Genomic DNA, 21,160 nt, shown 5'->3' with positions numbered 1-21,160 from the left:
TGACGGAAGAACATCTATTTTGGATATAGTTATCCTCAAAAATATCAACACCACCCCACATCTGTAAGTTATCGAACAACTCACTTCTGATCATTATCCGATTACATTTGACTTTTACGGGTTTTACCCACCGCTGATCAAACCAAGAGTACAAGTTAATTGAGTTTTTTATAAAAATGAACTAATTAAAGTTCCATGCAACAATAGGATAAATAATCCCGAAGATATTGAAAAAGAAATCAGTAAGCTAAATAAGAATATTCAAAATGCTATTTCCACGGCTACCTATACCATTAAAAACAATATCGCGCAGAAGCTCCCTCAGAATATTCTCAATCTAATAAAAGAAAGAAACAGGCATAGAAAACGCTGGCAGCTTACACGCTGTCCTAGAATTAAAGCTCATGTAAATTATCTAAACAGGAAAATCTCTCAGGAAATAATTAATTTCCGCTCGAATAACTGGGACTCCCTTATGGAAAACATGGATTTACAGCCACACCTAGTTTGGAAAATTGCTAGGTCACTCCGCACTTCAAGAACAAATCAGCTATACCCCGTAAACTATGAAGGCCAACTTAAAAACTCGGAAGAAGAAATTGCAGAGGCTATGGCTTCGAACTTAGAAAAAGTCTACGAAAAGCACACAGAAGAAAATGCAGAGTTCGAATACACAATAAACAACACGGTCGAAGAAATTCTCTTAAAAAGAACTCTAATTTTGTAAACTTCACCTCTACTACGGAAATTAAAAATATAATCAAAAACTTCAAAAATAAAAAAGCGAAAGGCTACGATAAGATTAACAATGAAGCTCTACAAGCCCTCCCTAATAAGTGTATCATCATTCTCAGAAATCTTTTCAACGCATGCATTAGACTGACATATTTTCCCAAACAGTGGAAACACTCAATCGTCATAATGCTTATCAAACCAGGAAAAAACCCGAAAGAAATTACCTCTTATCGTCCGATAAGCTTATTACCAGCAATCAGCAAAGTTTTCGAGAGAATAATAAGTGAAAGGCTTAATCCTTACATTGCACAAATAAACGAAATTGATAAACAACAATTCGGATTTAAAGAAGGACATTCAACCACGCATCAAATCTTAAATTTGGTAGAATTCATCGCAGGAGAATTTCATAAGAAAAATGGAGTTGCTGCATGCTACCTCGATTTCGAAAAAGCTTTCGATCGAGTGTGGCATGCAGGACTAATTTACAAATTAGCCAGATTCTCGCTACCAAGTAGTTTTCTTAAACTCCTCATTTCTTACCTAGAAGAAAGATCTTTCCAAGTAAGATGTGGAGATACTTTGTCATCTACGAAAAATATTCAAAGAGGGTTGCCTCAAGGTTCTGTTTTATCTCCAAGAAATTTTAATATATATGTTTACGACATGCCTAACCCAGAAAATTCTAAAGTACTTAAATACGCAGACGATACTGTCATCTTTACTAACTCACTCAACCCACAGCATGCAATTGATAAGCTAAAGCAGCAAGTGCAAATTATAGAAAATTGGTGTAAAACCTGGAAAATAAAGTTAAATCCTGCAAAATGTCGCATAGTTCTGTACAGAAGGTACAAAAAATTCTTCCCTGTGGAAATTGATATTCGAAGTAACAACATTCCCATCCCTACTGCAAATTCGTACAAATATCTGGGCGTTCACATAGATAATCAGCTCACGTTCAAAGAACATATTGACTACGTTACAAACAAAGCAAATGCCGCATTTATGGCAATTTATGCTTTAATAGGGCGAAATTCCAAACTGAATTTAAGCACGAAACGCACACTCTATCTGACCCTCATACGCCCAATTCTACTGTATGCCGTCCCGTCCTGGGCTACTGCAAGTAAAACAAGCCGGAAGAAAATCAGCGTTCTGCAAAATAAAGTTTTGCGATCAATAACAAATGCTCCATGGTTTGTGAGAAACACAATTATCTACGAAGGTTTAAAAATCCCAGAAATTCAAGATCAAATTCTCATTCACGGCGCATAACTTCTTTAATAGTATAAACAATTCTCAAAACGAAGCATCAAAAATCTTTTAAATTACGACCCTATAATTGAAAGTAAAGTCAAACGACCACGCTCCATTCATCATAACTCAAAATGGTGAATGTGTATATAGTGTAAATATTTTCTAGTTTATTTTATTATTTCATTTTGAATTTGTAAAACTTTTTGCACGTTATTGGACTATATAACGAATGGACTTTGTTTAACTTGTGTTTTGTGAATCGTTCGACTTCATGGAAAACTTCAATTCCAAGCTTTCAATTGGACCATGTGATTTCCCGCCTCTTTTACAACTACCGGAAGATACAGAAAATTCTAAGATATATGCTCGACCGAAATTTATTTTTCTACCAAAAGTGCACTGCCTCAGTACTTACATTGTATTTAAATTAGAACTTAATTAACAAAATTTCGTTAAATTATCGAAGAAAGTGATTTTATGCTCATGCAAATTCCTACCAATGAAGAAGCAATGCTAGATCACGTGATTCTCGTTCTCCTCTCTCGTATCTGCTGCTAAGTTAGGAACCAGAGACGATATGCTTCCAGCACCTACTCATAAAATTTCCACGACGAAAAATCTTGATAGAAAAATTAGTAGATTTTGGATTGGATCCAACTCTTGCTTTCCTGAATGACTTGCCACTCAGACCACTTTCGCCTTCGGGCGCGGTGCTCATGCACCTTTAATGTTTTTAAAATTTACGAAAGGCCATAGGCACACTTGAGATATTAGTAAAAACTCTTAGTAGTTGACACTAAAAATGAAACTGAAGATTCAAGATTCAAGATTAATGTAAAAAGCATATTTTTTGCAATAACGCGCAATATGAAGTAGAAAAATTTGTAATCTGAAAAAAGATATATGTAATTTCCAACGACAAACAAACAGTACTTGCATACCTGTAGCTTACGAAGCAATTGGAAAAAGTGATATTCTGCTAATCTTCAGTTTTGTTAGCGAAATAATTATTGTTAGAATTCCATAAAATAAATTTCCACAATCGTTCAAATAATGAATTAAGAAAGGCGACAAAAAATAAGTTTGATGCAACGGCTACTGCCGACCAGCGGTCGAGTCGCTGAACACTAGTAGTTTGGTCCGATGTTCGAATCCCGTGAATGGGCTGGCTGCATAATCGTTTTTGTGTTTTTCCCCATGTGTAACGTGTGTACAAGCCCCTTTCCCTCAGAAAGTCCTTCCCTTAGGCAGATAGCCCTAGAGACTTTGCCATAATCACATAAAACTAAACCAGCGGCTATGAGTTAATCAGTTATCAGGAAAGTCGTTTTTGTAATATGAAAACAATTCCCTAGAAACTAATAATATATTCAGTTCAGAACATGTTTGTCAACACGCTGCTTTTAAGAGCACAGTGCTGTCAGCCAGATAGTTTAGGTTCGTCGCCTTCTGTGGTACTGAAGTAAACAGATGGCAAGCTGAATAAAGTCTTTCTTATTCCATATAATAACTTTTATTGCGTTCTGAAAATCATTCCAGGACAAAGCAAAAAAGGACCATTTTCTAATGAATGAAGATACTAACTGATACTGAAGATGGTTTTATCTAAAGCATTTATGCTAAATCCCCTCCCAATCGTAATGTGCAGTTACTTTACGTTTGGATCTTTACTGTTACTTTTCGTTTCCGTTTTCATGCCAGAATGCAAATCAGGTAGAGAGCGTTAGTATTTAAAGGATGGTTCAGAGCGTGTCCTGCCTCTCTGAGACTAGGTTGCTGCTAGCTCAGATAAGATTTGTAGTATATGCCCTTGCATTATAATTGCCGATATTTGAACATGTACGAAACGAATATGTTTGAAATTTAGTATGATTCGTATTTTACAGTGTATATTTCAAATGTTTCCCCACAAAATGTGTTTAATTTTAGAATATCCATGTTTGTGAAGGTTTAAATAAAGAACCGAGTCCAAAAACTGCATTTCAGAAACATACATATGTATATATATATATATATATTTATTTAAAATCAAAGAATTCAGAGTTCTTATGTACTTTTTAAAGGTTACAAACCAATTATTTCACATGTGAGTCTCTCCAAAGGTGCATTTTTACTAAGAACCTGAAAAGATTTTACAATTAATATTCTCTAGAAATCTAAATGGATACTATATATAGTCAGCAAACATTCGGAAACCGCTGATTATGTTCCCTTAATTTTTATTTTATGAATAAAAATTCTGGATTATATCCAGAAAACCAGATCGTTTAAAATCTATTTTAATAAACAAAGCGTCCTATTTCGGCAGAATTTTCTTGAATTTTCCTGAATGAAAAAAAAACCAAGTGTTGTATAACACTATATTTCGCGTTTTGTTTTCCTTCAATTTATTATACTTCACGAAAGCACAAATTTCCCAAAACTACTATGAGAAAAAATTATTTTTTTGATTTTAATGTAAAAATTCTCCTGGTATTTTATACCTGGATTTGTGTACTTTTAATATAATGCCGTAATTTCTTTGACATATTTTAATATGCAAGTATATATATACGTTCTTACAGATATCACAGAAATATATATTCTAAGCCGTATATATACGTCCATGCCGGTTAGAGGGTTAACATTTCATCTGGGACTGAAGTTGACAGACGTCATGAATATGATACTGCACTTTTGTTTTATTTAATTTCTTCCTTGTATATATACTAGAAAATGTAATGTGATTTGTATAGCGTAAAATGGCGAGTATATGGGCTAAGCTGAGAGTTAATTTAAAAAAAAACTGACTTATGAATTATTTTTAGGACCGCGCATTCAGAGTTTATGATAATATTAGTTACTTTCCTCTTGCCTATCATAAAACCTCCTCGTAATCGTAAATACAAACAGCTTAACTGACTTGACAAATGAAGAATACAATTTTAGTTTCGTGTACTAATAAGATTTAATGAACATGTGAATGATTCATTTACGTGGACTAGTGAAGTCTAAGTGATATTACTTCCCAAGTATTCTTTCCTTACTAAGTTCCGCGAATAAAACGATCAAGAAAAATGTATAGTTTGCTTCTTTACTACCAAAAATGGCTAGAAAGAGACATTTGTAATACCTGGTGTCCAGGACACAACTTTGCACTTGGCTTAGGTATTTTCATATGTTATATAACATATATATATGTTTTGACAACATTTTATTCAAATTTGTTATTTTCATAACATTTTTATTGCCAAAAAATTTTGCTTACAATTAAATTTAATTTACAAAATATGTGTATCTTTTTCCTTGGCAAAATATACATTCTAAGAGCGGTAGGCTCAGTTCAAAACATTCATTCTTTAAAGACAAATCTTACCACTTAATAGTTACAATACAATACATTTCAATATCACAATTATACTGCATTGACACTATTGTAAAAGATTATTCTTTATACTGATCGATATAAGTATTCACCAAATTTTACTACTACTTAAATTTTCACGTCACGTGCTTACAAAAGGCTCATAGATCAGAATGTTCAATAATGTTCTAATTTTGCTTCAGGTTCAAAGTTTCTATGCACCTTCAGACAATAGCAAATAAATGGTCAGCTGTCATGGATATATGAAATAGTTACGCACTTGTACTAGTCAAAAATTGTCCTGAAAAAGTATAATTATCATTCAGCACCTTTAGGTGGTAAAAGATGGCAGTAAACGAAAAATAACATTACAACAAGCAGCCAATTTTCAACAAAACATAAATATCAATGTATACATAATTCACAATACATTCATTAGTATTCCGATTACAAAATATACTTCATTATACTGTTATGATCAGAATTATTTTTGTACTAGTATAATCAGTACTTTTGTACTCCAGAGAAGTGAAACAAATAATATTTATATTTGAACACCATATCCATTTTCACATAACTACCACACATTTCATAAGCACAATAGTGATATAATAATATACTATTTTAACATTTTCAGAAAAACAAATTTGTATTTGAGCCATGCTATACATATTCAATATGAAGAGCTCTTTCAATGAAGAAACATTAACATAAAAAGTACATAAAAAATCACAGACATCTCACAATAGAAACAATGTTGTTTTTTCAGCAAAAAACAATGTGTATAAGTGATAAAAATTTCCATATTTTTTTAACTTTTCAGACTAGATAAAAATCATGCTAAAACATACATGCTGTATAACAGGTTTGAAACTCCACAACATTACATAGTTCCCTATTATTAACATCTCAATTTAGAATAAAATAATGATTTATATGATAAATGATTGGCTAGATAAAGAATTCTCTTTACTAATGTAATTCAAGCATTTCATGATTTTATATGTACACACTAAAAATACGGCGAGCAAAGACTGTTTTTACTACTTAATGGGACTTCCTAGTACTAATAAGAAGCTCAAAATGTCCATTGCTATATACACTGTTAAAGTTTTTTCCCCCTTTTTGATGGTTAATGTATGATTTAAATGGTTTAAGATCTACAATAAATAATAAAATTTGATTAATTGATTTTTTAATATCTAGCATTTTATTTGTCGCTTATTATAAAGTTACATAAATATTCCTTCGATGTCAATTAAAATATCCAACCTTAATTTAATTTATTATTTACTGAACGTTCATACTGTGTGTGTACAGTTGAAAGCTGAAAATATGAATACCTTTAAGAAGTCCTACAGTAGGGTCTGCCTATTCCATATCCATGACTGCAGCTAAATAATCATTTATCAAAAATATCTTCCGTTTTCTACAGTACAATGAAAATATCTGAAATGCATTCAGACGCATTTGCATTCTTTTACAAAGGTTTTAAACTGCAATTTTAAAGATCTAGAATTATTTCAGCGGTTTATTTAAATGCATATATTTTTTAAATAAATAGTTACAGGATTCAAAGAAAATTTTTTCACAGAGAAATTCAGAGCACACAAGTTTCGTCCTGTTACCGAACACCGACAGTAAATCTTCTCCACTTTTAACTAAGTGATCTTCTAATTACAAAAATTTCTCATCATTTCATAGATTATGTCTTAGATAGTATTTTCCATTTGCTTTTATCTTTTATGCATTCAAATTTTAATTCTGTATGTATTTATAGAGTTTGAAAACATCAAATTTTACTTAAAACATTGTTTTAAATACGTTTCAATAAATTTTGAATGTAATTCTGATAAAAATTTAATCGTAACTTCTGGCAGCCAATAATTAAAATACCAAAATAATTTGAATAAATGCAAAATTCCTCTTTAACTGATATTTTCTATTAAAATCACTTCTGATGATAACGTTAATGTATACGCTTAAGTAGTACGCTGAAATGGGAAAAAAGCAACACAACCAATTTCTTTTTATTAACTAGTAAATGCAGACAGTACTAAAAGTTCATTAAATTTTCAAGGACGAAAAAGGAAATATAAATCGATATAAGTTTTTTATTAATTATTATTAGAGTTCCTCGTTCTACTCAATGTATGCAACGCTAACGACTACTTACTGCATTTTCGATATTAAACATAAACATCTTTACATTCAACAATCACTACATTAAACATCTGTTCACAGTCTCACAAATTGCACATGATGGAAAGTTAGTAACATATTTTAGCACCCTATATCCCTTCTTTAAGGAAAAAATATAAGCTAAATATGGTTTAAGATGATAAAACATATCTGCAAATTTTTAAGCATTTCCTTAGGACGTTAAAGAGAGTTTTACTGTAAATTTTTCATAAAATAGATGCAAGATGTTTATGGTAAGTCTGTATTAAAATATATAATACATTTAACAGGCAGCTTTAGAAGGTAAAATAATGCATTTGAGGGTAAATGAGAAATTATAAACATTTTAGAATATTAACGTTCTTTAAAATACTCATGTAAAATAGATTTCTAAAAAGCTAATTTTTGCTTTAAGATCTTTAGGCTAACGATAGCATTTTGACAAAAATATAGGTTTACTAGCTATACTTTTATTTCACATACATCATACATCCTAACGAGAGACTATATTTTCTTACTATGTTAAATGAATAATGACTATTTCAGATGGAACATTAGAAACATCACATTCTAAAGAAAATTTTAAGGCCACACTCATAGTACCACAACATTTCTTTTACCTTTTTTTTTTAATAAACAGCAGTTACATTTTACTTTAGTTCTCTAAAAATGAAAAGAAATATTGAAACAGCTGAAGTTAAAACCTGCCTAAATAAGGCGATTACCCGCGCCTGCAGACGATCTTGGTCTCCTGTGGAAATGGCTATCTTACAGAATACAAATAATCGGTAGGCAAAAATTTAATTATTCAATTATACTCTCAGAAATACTGGTCCCTTTCAGAGACGGTTGTTTACCATAGGTAGTTGCCATGAAAAATTTCGCTATAACGTACTTCGATTCTTAGAATAATTAATCCGATTTAATTATTTTTAACGCTTGTGTTAAACAATGAAACTTTACAATAAATAAAAAAAGGAATTACTGTCAAATAACTTCCGAGATGATAACACTTAACAGCATGAAAATGACTAATTAATACTTTAGTTAATTAATTTTTTTTTGTACTTAATATTCTTTTCTGAAGATGATTTAGCATAACGTTGTACACACATGGAAACATTATGTACATATACAATACATGTTTATGTATTAGTGATAATTAAAAATAATGTTAAAAGCATTATAATTATTCAGGTGTGGAATTAAATTTCGACTCATCTTTAATGAAATAATTTAGATCTAGACATTCAAATAGTTTGAAGATGAGAGTGTTAATTATAATTTCCCCCAGAGTCATTTATGTTAATTCAACTACACCATTTTGATACTACATTGTGTGAGACCTTATGAGTGGATTCTTACGAAACGTAAGTTAATTATTACATATAATAGTTATTCTCAAAACTTTTGATTAATGGCTAACTTCAAGAAGCCTGAAAAGAATTTCTTTTTCACCATTTTAATTATTTTTAACGAACGATTCTGTCTCTCAGTTTTTAGATTTTATTTCCTGTTTAGTAAGTAAGTTAGGGGTTTCATGTCCAACATTTTCAGCAAACCCAAGGCAGTGGTAAATTTATGAAGGGGGATGATCACTTGATGATTTGCAATAAGTAAACATACTAATACTAATATTTCCAGGAAAAAACTATATGTCCATTTAACCTAGTAAAATATTTTTATCATTTGCAACCTATTACAAATGAACACCATTCCGTCGTCGATGAGGTCATTACACTGTTATTCTTATGCAACATTATTTTCTGCAAAGTGACTAAAATGGTTTGAAGTAAGTTTTACCAGTTTCAGCTTACACAAATCCTTCTCTCTTCTAAAACATTTGCCTCTTTAAGGAAAGAAATAGCGTCAGCACGCTCTTGTCAGCATTCATACATCGCACCTCAAGCTCGTCTTCTCAGCCCTCCACTTAGCAGCATATCCCTATGGTTCGGGAAAACAACTTCAATGGTGCCCTTTTAAAATCGACCCTGTCAGTGACCGCGTATGTCGCCTACGCTTGGAAGAGAGTTTATTTATTATTTTTAACAACATAGTTAAATGTTTAGAATTTAGTAAATCAGCAGGAAATTCAAATATGAATAAATAATACAAATATGAAAAAAAGTATTTACAATAAAAGCACTGAAGGGAATGAAAGAGGGATAAAATTTAAAGTTGGCAATGTTTTCCTAGGAAAAAAGCCTATTATTAATTGGCCTTTGATTACTCAGTTTATTATGCTAAATGATACCCATGACTTTCAATGCACGATTTCTTTTATGATGGGTATTATGAGTGTGCAAATAATGAGAAGTACCAACAAACACTTTAGCACCATTTTTGGAATACCAAGTATTTCAAAAGAGTCTGCTTCCACACTTTTATGCAGAATTCATTCGGTATATTATAAATACTCCCACAGACGTACATAAAGTACAAAGAGATATGCTTGAAGTTGCATGAACTCATTTTCCAGCATTTTTCTGCAACTCTGTACCTAGATAACGATATCTAATCCCAAAATGTAATGCCTGCAAAATAAGTAAGAATTATACATTAGTACTTGAAAATTTGGCTCATATAAAATAAATCATTAAATGCAGAGTACTATCATGTTCAGAGATGTACAAATGATTTTCTATTTATTAATGAAATAAATAGGAAAACACCTGAAATCGTAAATATTCATTTGTTTATGTACATAATGCAGAGGGTTTCAACCAGTGGGGAATTCATAGTTTTAGGAGGAATGAGGTCAGCCTTTTAGTTACCTGTTAAGTATTTAATTTTAGTTTATGAATATAAAAAACTAGTTTTATTAGAGTTTTGATATTTATCAACTTTTTCTTGTTTAATTTACAAAAGACAGCGAATAATCTAAAGTTAAATTAATGAATATTGTATTAATGAGTAAAAATCAAAATCAATTAGGAGTCAATTTTAAATAGCATTACATTAACATACAGAAAACGATGAAACAGAAAATGGAGTTACACTAAAAATAATTTTAAAGTTTAGAGCGTGAGTTCAAACAACAACAGCTCACTTCTGCAGTTCGCGTGCGTTGAACTGAGTATTTTCTCCATATCGTCCGTAGAAAGCGTTGCCGACGATATTCATTTGTTACAATATGCATATTTCCAGTTTTGGAAAGAAGGCGGATAAATAATCATCAGATATGGAGCGGCGGTGCGTGAGGCAAAAAAGGTTGAAAACCACTAATATAATATGAAAGATCTCTGCACCTCAAATCATACCGCGAAACTTTAACCATCAGTCACTGATAAGGTAGGCTATCCAACCTTAATGTTAAACTTATTTCAGAGAAAGGGGAGAGTTCAAAAGCTACATATTCATAAGTGAGGCACTGTCAATAAATTATACGTGACAATTTTAACTAGCTGTCTACAGAAAGTTTCACTAGCTAATTTTTAACAATATTTAATTCTAGACAAAGTCATCAACAGTTTCACTCCCTTCGCCCCGAAGTTCGCTTTATTTACAATAACTTCTCGTGTTTACAAAAACCACTTCCTCGATATTTCACCAAATTTGCAATCTATAGACAGAAAATAAATCAACAAAGTGTTTAAGCAATATTAGTGCCTGCATTTTGATTATTTACATAAGCGTACTGAAAATTAAATTGTTGTTACAGTTGAGTTTGCATTTGGTATATGGACCGCAATCATTTGTGACTTTAGACGTGTATTTGATTTCAATTCGTTATATGTAGCCGACGTAAAACATACCATAATTTTAATCTTTCTTCTTCACTACACCTTATTTGTGTTATGCAAGTCAACCCATAACAAATGGATTGACTGTCTTGTGAAATTTTTATTACTTATACTATAACGTGAACTTGGTCGTGATTCTGTAAGGTGTCTTTCCTGCAGTCCGAATGAATTTGAAAAACGTTAAATTTCCTTCAAATTTGTTTAGCTGAAATAACTCCACTTCCAATTATCGTTCTCCCTCACCCCTATTATTTTTTAACTGCCCATCTACGGCGCTTCACTACCTACGTTTTAAATAGTATGTATTTCATAATCAATTTCTGCATATTGTACAGAAAAATTGAGAAAGCCAAACTGAAGGATTTTATTTACTTTCTTACAACTCTCAGACATTAATAAGTCATGCAAATTTAAAACTGGAAATCCCACTGATATACGAGTAAGAAAATGCTAACCTTCATTTGCATTTCGAAATAAATCAAGTGTATTTTATCATAAATGCTTTAGATTATTAGTTATAACTTCCTTAACCTACAGCACTAAAGGTCAGTATATTTCACTCACTTTCTGACTTATTTGGTTTAAATAACAGCCAACGTTTTAAATCATGACTTCACTTTCAAATAACTGAAGCAACTGGTAATACTCCATCCTTATAACTTTCCTATTTTAATATTTGCTGTTTTTTTTTTTTTTTTTTTTTTTTTTTTCGCTGGTTGAAACAGGTAATATGAATTTTTCTAGTTTTGTAAAGAAGGAGGGAGAGATGATCGTCTAACAGTAATAAGAACGGTGCATGGGGCAAAAAAGGTTGTGAAACACTAATATTATATGAAAGACTAAGAAACTTCAACCATCAGACACTGACAAAGTAGGCTTTCCAAACTTAATGTTAAACTAATATCAGAAAAAGGGGAGGAGTAGAGAAGTTGAAAAACTATATATTCATAAACGAGGCATTTATCAAATAAATTATACTTGACAATTTACGTGAAGTATTAAAAGAACCACTTCAGATTTAAAAACAATATCAGAGGTGTAAACATTTTAATTCCAGTTTGTGCCTCGAGATTAGAAACAGGATTTCCATTACGAAACAAAATATCGCTTTAAAATAATTAAAATTAACATATTCTCATTAAAAATTAATACAATTAACCTTGTAGAACTTAATATAAGAAAATTAAGCTACAAATAATCCGAATCGCAATGCAATGAATAAGGACATTTAACAGAAGTTTTCTAAAAGGAGTAAGGAGTGTTGTTAACGATCAAACAGACTCGCGCACCACTCTTTACATTATACAGACACTTTCAAAATACTAAGCGTCATTTTGAAATTTAATCACTCTACTGAACTATAGATTTTGTAATAATACTAACGAATCAGCATCTTTAATGATATGGTAGCGAGAGAGAGTAAAAATGATAATCCAGAATCTAATTCCAAGTAATGAAAGACTCACAGTTTTACAAGCTAAACTATGCAAATGCTCTACCTCAAAAACAAAACAACAATAGCAACAACAAAAAAAAGTAAAAGGTTCTATTTTCATTTCCAATTTTAACTCTTAGCGTTCAAACAAAACAGAAATTTCTCACGACGCAATGTTATAATTAAGTTCTAAGAGTTGTCAAAAACGTACATCTATATTTTGAGTATAGTTATGGGAAGGCAACCATCTTGAACTTTCTGATTAACTCAAGATGAAGGTACTGATCAAAGATTGCAAAAAATAATCTTTAAAACGCATATTACATTATTTTTGTAAATTAAACCTATTTCTAATATCTTCAGATTTTAGCTCCTATGCTATTTTTAAAAGACTAAAAGAGTTCTTCATGCGCTTCAACTTCTACTTAAAATTTCTTCGTCGAGACAAAGAGGTAAAAATAGAGTCTCGATTAAAAATATTTACAGCAAAATTTAATTCAGAAACAACAACGCATTTATGTATATCACCTAAAGATTTTTATTTAATTACATCATTCCTGAATCCCTCTACTTCAGTATAAATTCAAAATTATCTCAATTAGCATATATTGGCATTATTTCAGACACATGAAAACTGAGGATTTTTACGCTCGGAATTCATTTGCTCTTAGATCTGCAAGGAAGATAATTTTATAATTTTAAACTTTAATCAAAATAAAAATTTGGAAACGGCTCCCACGGAAAGGCGTAATAATTCAAAAATGAGTAGCTTCTTCTTCAAATATCCTTTCTCTCTGCAGTATGTATGCAGCATTAAACATTTATGAAAAACATTGAGAAAAACATTTATGAAAATTAATTTACCTTTCACTGCTTGAATCCATTCTTCCATTCATCAACTGATGAAAGAAAATCAGTACATTGTTGAACAGTATTCAGATGTTTTTTGGCCCCTGGAGATGAAGACTGTGCATACCCGCAATCCGCGATACACAAATTAGATGCATCATTAGCAGTACTGTGGCTTTGTGCGTTTGGAGGCTGGCTTAAGGTTTTAAAGAACAAATCAAGTTCATAGAACAGTTCTCCATTAATATCAGCCTCTGCGTTAGTAGTATCTGCATGAGTTTGTAATGGTGCATAAGAAGAAGGCCAGTCGGTATTCTCCATTTTTTTATCAACAGTATATTCTGAAAATAGCTGGAGGCTACCATCCATGTTTCCCAATACATCTGCTCTTTCTAGCTCTTCAGATCTTTGAATAGATCTGCCATCATCCATGCAGGCAAAGAAATCCGTTGTAAGATTAGTTTTTTTCCTTTTAGTTGCCGTTGTATAACCTTCTGCAAAAGTTCTCCCATTCAACGAATGATTGACTTCCGACACGTATTTCGAATTAATTTCATCGTAATTCAGATTCTGAATGTCATTTGCGTAATGACTACTTAAGCTATTAATGCTGGTATCTTTGTTCAACCTATTAATTTTATCATCGTATTTGTTTAACCCATTTATTCTACCATCGTATTTGTTTAATGCAATAACTCTACTATCATGTTTGATTCCATCACTAAAGCCATTTTGATGAGAATTTATATTATTTACATTGTCATGACAGTTGCTTACCCTCGTTCCACTAAGATGAAGGTTATTTACACTAGTCAAACACTGATAATCAACATCGTTTAACGTATCTGCAACATTCTCATGCAGTCCATTATTCATACTTACATTCATATCATTGCTATAAAATATAAGATCTGATGACGCTAGAGCACCATTATATAAGTTCGCATGATGTGTAGTGATATCATTGTTCGGATTTGCAGTTTCCAGACAACCATAATTGGCAGCTGCCATTTTATTTAAGCTCGCAGCGTTGTTAGGATACTGTAATTTTGGCAAGCATCCTCCAAAATTATAATGAGGTATTTTATCAGTCAATGTTTCAGCTACCATTCCATTTTGAGATGTCAACAGTACATCAGATAACAGAGCAGCAGTATTGTGATCAATACTGCTCGGAAAATCTTCTTCATTACATTTTGCATAATTCTCAGTATTCCCCTTGAGGTTCTGCATCACAGATTCACTGCTGCCAGTTTGATACGGCAAGGAGTAGGATCTTGAAAAACTATTCATTTTTTCATGTTGAACATTCGGAACATATTCTGATAAATTTATTTGAGTCATTTGATCTCGAGGAGGCGTGACAAAATCATCAAACTGAAAAACTCCATTATTTCTCAAGCACTCACTGTTTAGTTCAAAATTCATTGACTCGGTTGCAAGTGGTCCATCTGAGTGCCTTCTTCTGGGAACAGAATAAGACTTACGAGGATGAGCTAGATTATCAAAATAAAACTCACCTTCAGGCTGTTGATTCACGGTAGCAAACTCGGCTGACATACCACTAAAAGTTTGATTTAGTACCATATTTTGAGCGGATTCATATGAGGTTGTGGACGACATTGTTGAACATTCAGACACAGATACAGAAGATTTCGTATAGCGGAAACTATTATTTAATATCGCATTTTGGGCAGATTCATACGAATTTATATACATCGCTGATCCTTCGGATTTAAGTACATACTGATCCTCTTGCTGTTCTTGGAGATTTATAGCATTGACGATGGGTGATGAATTATTATTCGTTGGCATATTTGTTTTATTCTGGCAAGATTCATAAACACTAGAAGCGGAAGAATCAACTCGTTTATGTATACCACTTCTAACAACTTCTTCCTGAGTTAGCACGCTTTCAACAGATAACTTTTTCTTGGACCGAACTGACAATAAGTTTTCAGCAAACTTTTCAGGTTCCAAAGAATTTTTACGTGAACCTGACGGTTTTTCAGTTATGTCAGTGAAAGTTGTTGACTGTTGACTTAAAGCAGAAGCTCCTTTGGCAGTTTGGTTACATTTTAATGATTTGGAGCATGATGGTAAAGAGTCAGTTAAAATAGACAAAGCAACATTTAGTTCCCCTTCAGGTATTTGACCCTGTGATTTCTTTTTTCCATCCATCATTTTTGAAGCAATAATTTGCGGTGCAAACCGTTGCTGGAATTTCTTCAGTTCTTCACTACCTTCTTTATTGCTGAAACAAAATGAAAAGTTTTAACACAACTGACCAAACTGTAATGGTAAAAAAAAATCTAAAACCTTTTTTTGGCTATTATAAATTTACTTTAAAGAGCGGAAATAAATATTTTCATTAATACTAACTCATTCTTCTTTTATATACCAAGAACAGTTTTAAATTTCAGAAATGAATCTTGGAAAATACAAAGCATATACATAAAGTGAAAGAGATTATTCCTCAAAAGAAAAAAATATTATTTTTATAATTAAATAACAAGCTTCGTTACATTTTGGCTACATTTTTTAATCTTATTTTATTGTTGCTTTGGTGTATATTAACACAACAGAAAATACTGCCTTTGGTGAAGCTTTCCTAGTTCTGAGAAGATTTACATGCAGCTACTTCGTATATAACACACACTGATCTAAGACAAATGGAATGGATAAATGATATCTATGTTTAAATCAATACTTATAAATAAAAGAAAATCTTTCAATACTTCTATTGGTAAATTTAAAATGTTAGAAAGTAGCTAATACTTAAAACCTTAATTATGCAACATGTATGTCTTAAAACTGAAAATTGTTTGCACAAACCAATGGCTTCAAACTCCGTTAGAAGCAACGCAAGGTGAAACGGGACAATTTCTGTCCTAAGGCGTTAAACTTGGTGATCACTAAGGGTTCCGAATTTTAAAAAAGCCTCAGTTTCCTTTGCTGTATAGCAAGAATGGCCATAACGTGGCTTTCGTAGGCAAGTATGCAAATAAAATATATGTATTAAATATGGTAAGCTACAACTACTCAGTGTCCGAAAGCAAGTAATTTATTTCATTTCTTTTTACAAGGTTATTGGTAAACTAAACTGATCAATTTCCACATGTAACTATTTTATTTCATATCTTGTTAGTTGCGAAACTTAATACTACTGATCTAAAACATAAAAGAAATAAATAAATGAAAATAAAAGATAAAAATATTTAACTCATTCTGTCAAATAATTTTATAAAAAAAAAAATTCTTAAACGTTAAATTTGCTCGTTGATGCTTTACAAAATGTTGTTGACCTTAGCAGTTGTGGCGAAAGTTTGGCTGATAATTTGTTTGGGCAGTTCGCACAAACTTAGTTAAATGCTGATTAGTTAAAAAGGACAGATGCATTTCTTGACGGTTAACTATCATTGAATGACTGTTTTCCATTTGAAGCCTGTTTCACTACTTTTAAAATGATGGATTTGCGGCGTTTGAAAAATCTAGTTGCGGCTTTTGAACTTCCAACATGCGGCTCGGATGCGTACATGAATTCCAATACGCGGCTTTTAGGACATGACACCTCTGCTGCATACTTCACATTTTTTTACATTTATGGTTATTATAAAGTATAGCCCCGTATGCCACAAGGTAACGCACACATACACTGACAAATGAAGATATATTTGGAGAATATTTCCTACCTATTAATGGAACAACAATAAAAAAATAATTATTCATGTGAAAATTAGAATCCATGGAAGGAAGAAAGCTATGAACATACTCTGTTTGAAGAATGTTGGAAAGAATTATTTTTTTAACTATGAAAACGTTTCAGCATAATAAAAGTGTCTTTACTGAAGTGCATCTTGCAGTGCGCAAGCTGTACTGTTAAATTTCCGGCACATTAAAGTGATATAAAATATGCCTAAAGTTGAAGATTTTATTGCTATAAACAAGTTCTTCAAATTTGGGTTATTTCACAAAGATTCTGATAGTAGAAATTCCTTTCTTTGTTTTTGCTGTTCTGGGGAGTATAATTGATCAGAATACAACAACAAAAAAGGAAGGATATAAACATGCTTTAATTGCATAAGATTCAATAGAAAGGCGAAAATGTAGCCAGTAAATCTGACATAAACAATAAAATATTTTCTGAAATTTGCTCCACTATAGTATTTTTATCATGATTCTAGGAGTTTCAAAAGTTTATTATCGGTAATTCACGTATTTCTTTTCTACAGATCGCAAGAAGAAAAGGACACCCAGACCCAGCTTATATGAGCTGCCATGCACAGTTAAACGTCCCAAACACTAGAGGCCGTTCAAGGAGGCATAAATCCCCTTGGTCAATCCAACGGGACGATTGTTTTTTCACTTTATCTGGGAAATGCAACACAATGACAATGGTGAACAGTTAGCATGCATCGAAAAAAGCTTAGAACATAGTTCCACATCGACCATCCTCCAGTGTTGACTAAGGGGAGCCAAACCCCCAAGGACAACCTCCGATGGCAACCATCTAACGTCCAAGACAGTACCGAGTCTGAACCTACCACCGAATAAACGATGGTTTTAAGTCACTGTGATGACTGTTAATAGGGCCGGCGCACCGTCAGGCAGAATTTGGAGGCCTCAAAACAGTTTATGTGATTACGGTAAAGCCTCGAGAGCTATTTGCCTAAGGAGAGGGATGCCTTCGTGGAGGACTTCAAAAGGATAACTGGCTCGTTTACACGTTACACACGGGGAAACCCACAAAAATGCCCATGCAGCCAGCCCGTTCATGAGATTCGAAATTCGGACCGAACTACCAGTATTCAGCGACTTTAACGCTCGGCCTCTGGTGGGCCTACCTTTATTTTGTGTTACATCTTTTAAACGTCACAGCTTTAAAAGTGTTGTTTTAGCATGAGAAATAAAAAACAAGAAAATTAAAACAATTAGTAATAATAACCTCACAGATGTAGATATGGCTTTTGGATATTTTTCCCCCCATACTGTTTGTTAACCAAAGAGTTGAAAAATTAGTTTAAATTTACATTAAAAGATCATAATGTAAAAATTATTTGTTAATATTCATTTTTTAATTCTGAGAAAGGTTACTTAAACTCACAAATACACACAAAATACGTCTTACTTTAAAAGTTTATTGAAACACACGAAGTGACTGATCTCATTTGTAGAATCCTTGAACGCGATCTGACCACTGGTTTGTAAATAAATATATCTCATATCACAAGTTCTCAACCTGTACGTTATAGCTCCTGTTCCATCACTGCTCGTAAACACTGCAAAATGAAACAATAACATTTAAAAAAATCGTGTATATTTAAAAAACAAAGAAAATAAAACTAAAAAAAAAATATAGATAAACAGAAATGCTTATTCAACCTCAGAGAAAACTAAAGGCAACAATTTCTTACAACTGAAAGAAGAGTAAAATCCATTAAAGTGACAAAAATATGCATTTTTTCTTACCATCCTTTTCGTCAGAAAAGAAACTCAGTATCTAATTTTTCAATAAATTCAAAAACTTTTTCAAACAATTAATTGACAGTTATCTAATTTCATGTTTAGGAATTATAATTTTATTTCAGAGCTCATATACTTACTCGCTTTCTGAGCAAATATTGCAACTGGTACGTCTGAGCTACATATAAACTTATAAGCAGACATTCCTTGTACCTCTCGAGGCATCCAACCAGCAATAGTTGAGATTCTGAAAAATAAGTACAAGAAAGTATGTTTGTAAAATTAGATTTATAACGATAATTAGAATACACTCATGTTTAAATATAAGAAAATTAAAAAAAAAAAAAAAACTGAAATTTTTCAGATTTTAAATTACGTCCAAAGGGGCGTTTTTTTTAACGTTTTGAGTGTTACCTTTATTTATTAAATATCATGTTCTTTGCACTTAAACCATAAAATTCAGTAACTGCTTTTGAGGAATAATAACACTTCTGTGGAGTCCATCCTGCAAGCTATTGTATTATTATTATATTAAAATAGATACACGTAGAATAAAATAGGTATTCGTAGAATTAAATAGATACTCGTATAGTCTGAACTGTGAAGATCTGATGCAATTTTGATGCAGAACATTGTGGGAGTCGGATCCGAAGCTCATTCACCTCAGTTCGAGATAACTTCTCCTTCCCGCATCTCTTTCACTTCTTGAGAGAGCTGTTGGCTCGCCAGTATTTTAAACATCTCCATGCCGGACAGACACTATACACGTAAAAACGTCCTTGATTTTTCTGGGATTCGAGCCCGACTCAACGATACGACAGCCAACATCACAAACCGCTATACCGATCAAGGCGGATTACATTACAGAGAAAATTATGGAAATAGCATTCAACTGATCTCTATAGTGCAACAACTGAAAAACGAACTTCCGTTTATGCGAATTTCAAAGAAATTGTTTGCATCAAGAATCGTAAAACAACAAACGCAGACCCAAACAAAACATATATTAACGAACAAAATAATGCATCAGTCACCATTTTTGAGAATCAAGTTTTTAGTACGGAAAAATGATATATTTAATCAGAAAAATTGCTGTTACCCAAAGAGATGTTTTTATTAGAGATAAATTACAACTCTCTTGCTAAAATCAGTTATTCAAGTACGATTAATTAAAGGCAGTTTTTAAAAGGCAATTTTTAAATGTCATTCCAGCTTTTTCTATTATGTAGCTATTTCGTGTATTCTCACACGAAAGAGACTAATGGTAACTTTGAGCAGTATTTCGAAATACACACCAGGACACTATAATTGGAATCTCAAATAATATAATTCACAGGCAGCAGCATTACTGATGCAAGCATTACCTTTTGCAAGCAAGTTGTGTTAGACAGTTTTTAATGCAAATGGAACACTTTCGAAACACGTGTATTTTGATTGCTAGTTGGACGTGCTTCTAGTTACACCACGAGAAAAATGCACGAGGAAGGCGATACATTTTTACAATTATCCCCCCCCCCAGTCAAACAAATCCAAGTGGTGACGAATTATCGCCTAACACATTTAATTGAAAGGCGATAATTTTTTACATCCCCTACCTTAATAGCGACTGAGGAGAGAAGCAAGACTCAGTCGTTAAAATACAAGTAGTGGCAAATTATCATCCAACACATTTCAGTCGAGCGCTTCGGCAGAGTTATTAAGTTCTTTCTGGAATAGGAAAAACGAAAAAAAAAAAAAAAAAACAGCTATGCCCTCAGAGTGATTCAAGCCCGGGAACTTTCGACTGCCAGTTATATGCTACCAGTCGTAGCATGAGATTGCGCACAGAGAAGTGCATTCCTTGTAAGTTTAGGTCTTCAGATCCCTTAAAACTCCAGGAAGAGAGTGAGAAATATATCCCGTTTGTGCTTTCGACAGAGTAAAATCTATAATAGGTACCTGGAATTACAGGAGAGCACTTTTTAACCACTTAAGCTACGATTTAACTTCACGGTTGCGGTGCCGTGCACTACAATATAACAAGCGGTAAAGTGTCTCATTTACGCTGCTCCGCATCTGCGAGTGCAATCCAGAGCTGTAACTCGAGAAATAAACAATCTCGTTGTTAGGCGACGTGTGCACCACGTTATTTTCATTTTTGCGATAAATGCC

At 32.4% G+C, this 21,160-nt stretch overlaps 1 protein-coding gene across 7 annotated transcripts in view; it reads right to left on the bottom strand.

Annotated features, from left to right (window-relative positions):
- Window positions 1–3,975: 3,975 nt before the first annotated feature.
- The window catches only part of LOC118190443 (uncharacterized), a 495,778-nt gene continuing 478,593 nt past the window's right edge, over window positions 3,976–21,160 (bottom strand). For all 7 annotated transcript variants that reach the window (XM_085810552.1, XM_085810555.1, XM_085810551.1 and 4 more), the window contains 4 exons: window positions 19,150–19,256; window positions 18,675–18,825; window positions 13,562–15,800; window positions 3,976–10,053 (listed from right to left, as the gene is read on the bottom strand). In XM_085810552.1, coding sequence (XP_085666678.1) covers window positions 13,565–15,800; window positions 18,675–18,825; window positions 19,150–19,256 — 2,494 coding nt within the window. In that variant the 3' untranslated portion in view covers window positions 3,976–10,053; window positions 13,562–13,564. The remainder of the gene's footprint in view (window positions 10,054–13,561; window positions 15,801–18,674; window positions 18,826–19,149; window positions 19,257–21,160) is intronic.

Source organism: Stegodyphus dumicola, chromosome 2 (genome assembly GCF_044657685.1).
Source record: "Stegodyphus dumicola isolate Sdum_Otavi_A_Nest chromosome 2, ASM4465768v1".
NCBI classification, from domain to species: Eukaryota; Metazoa; Arthropoda; class Arachnida; order Araneae; family Eresidae; genus Stegodyphus; species Stegodyphus dumicola.
Note: the sequence above shows the minus strand (reverse complement) of the source record. Positions and strands in the feature narration are given on the sequence as shown.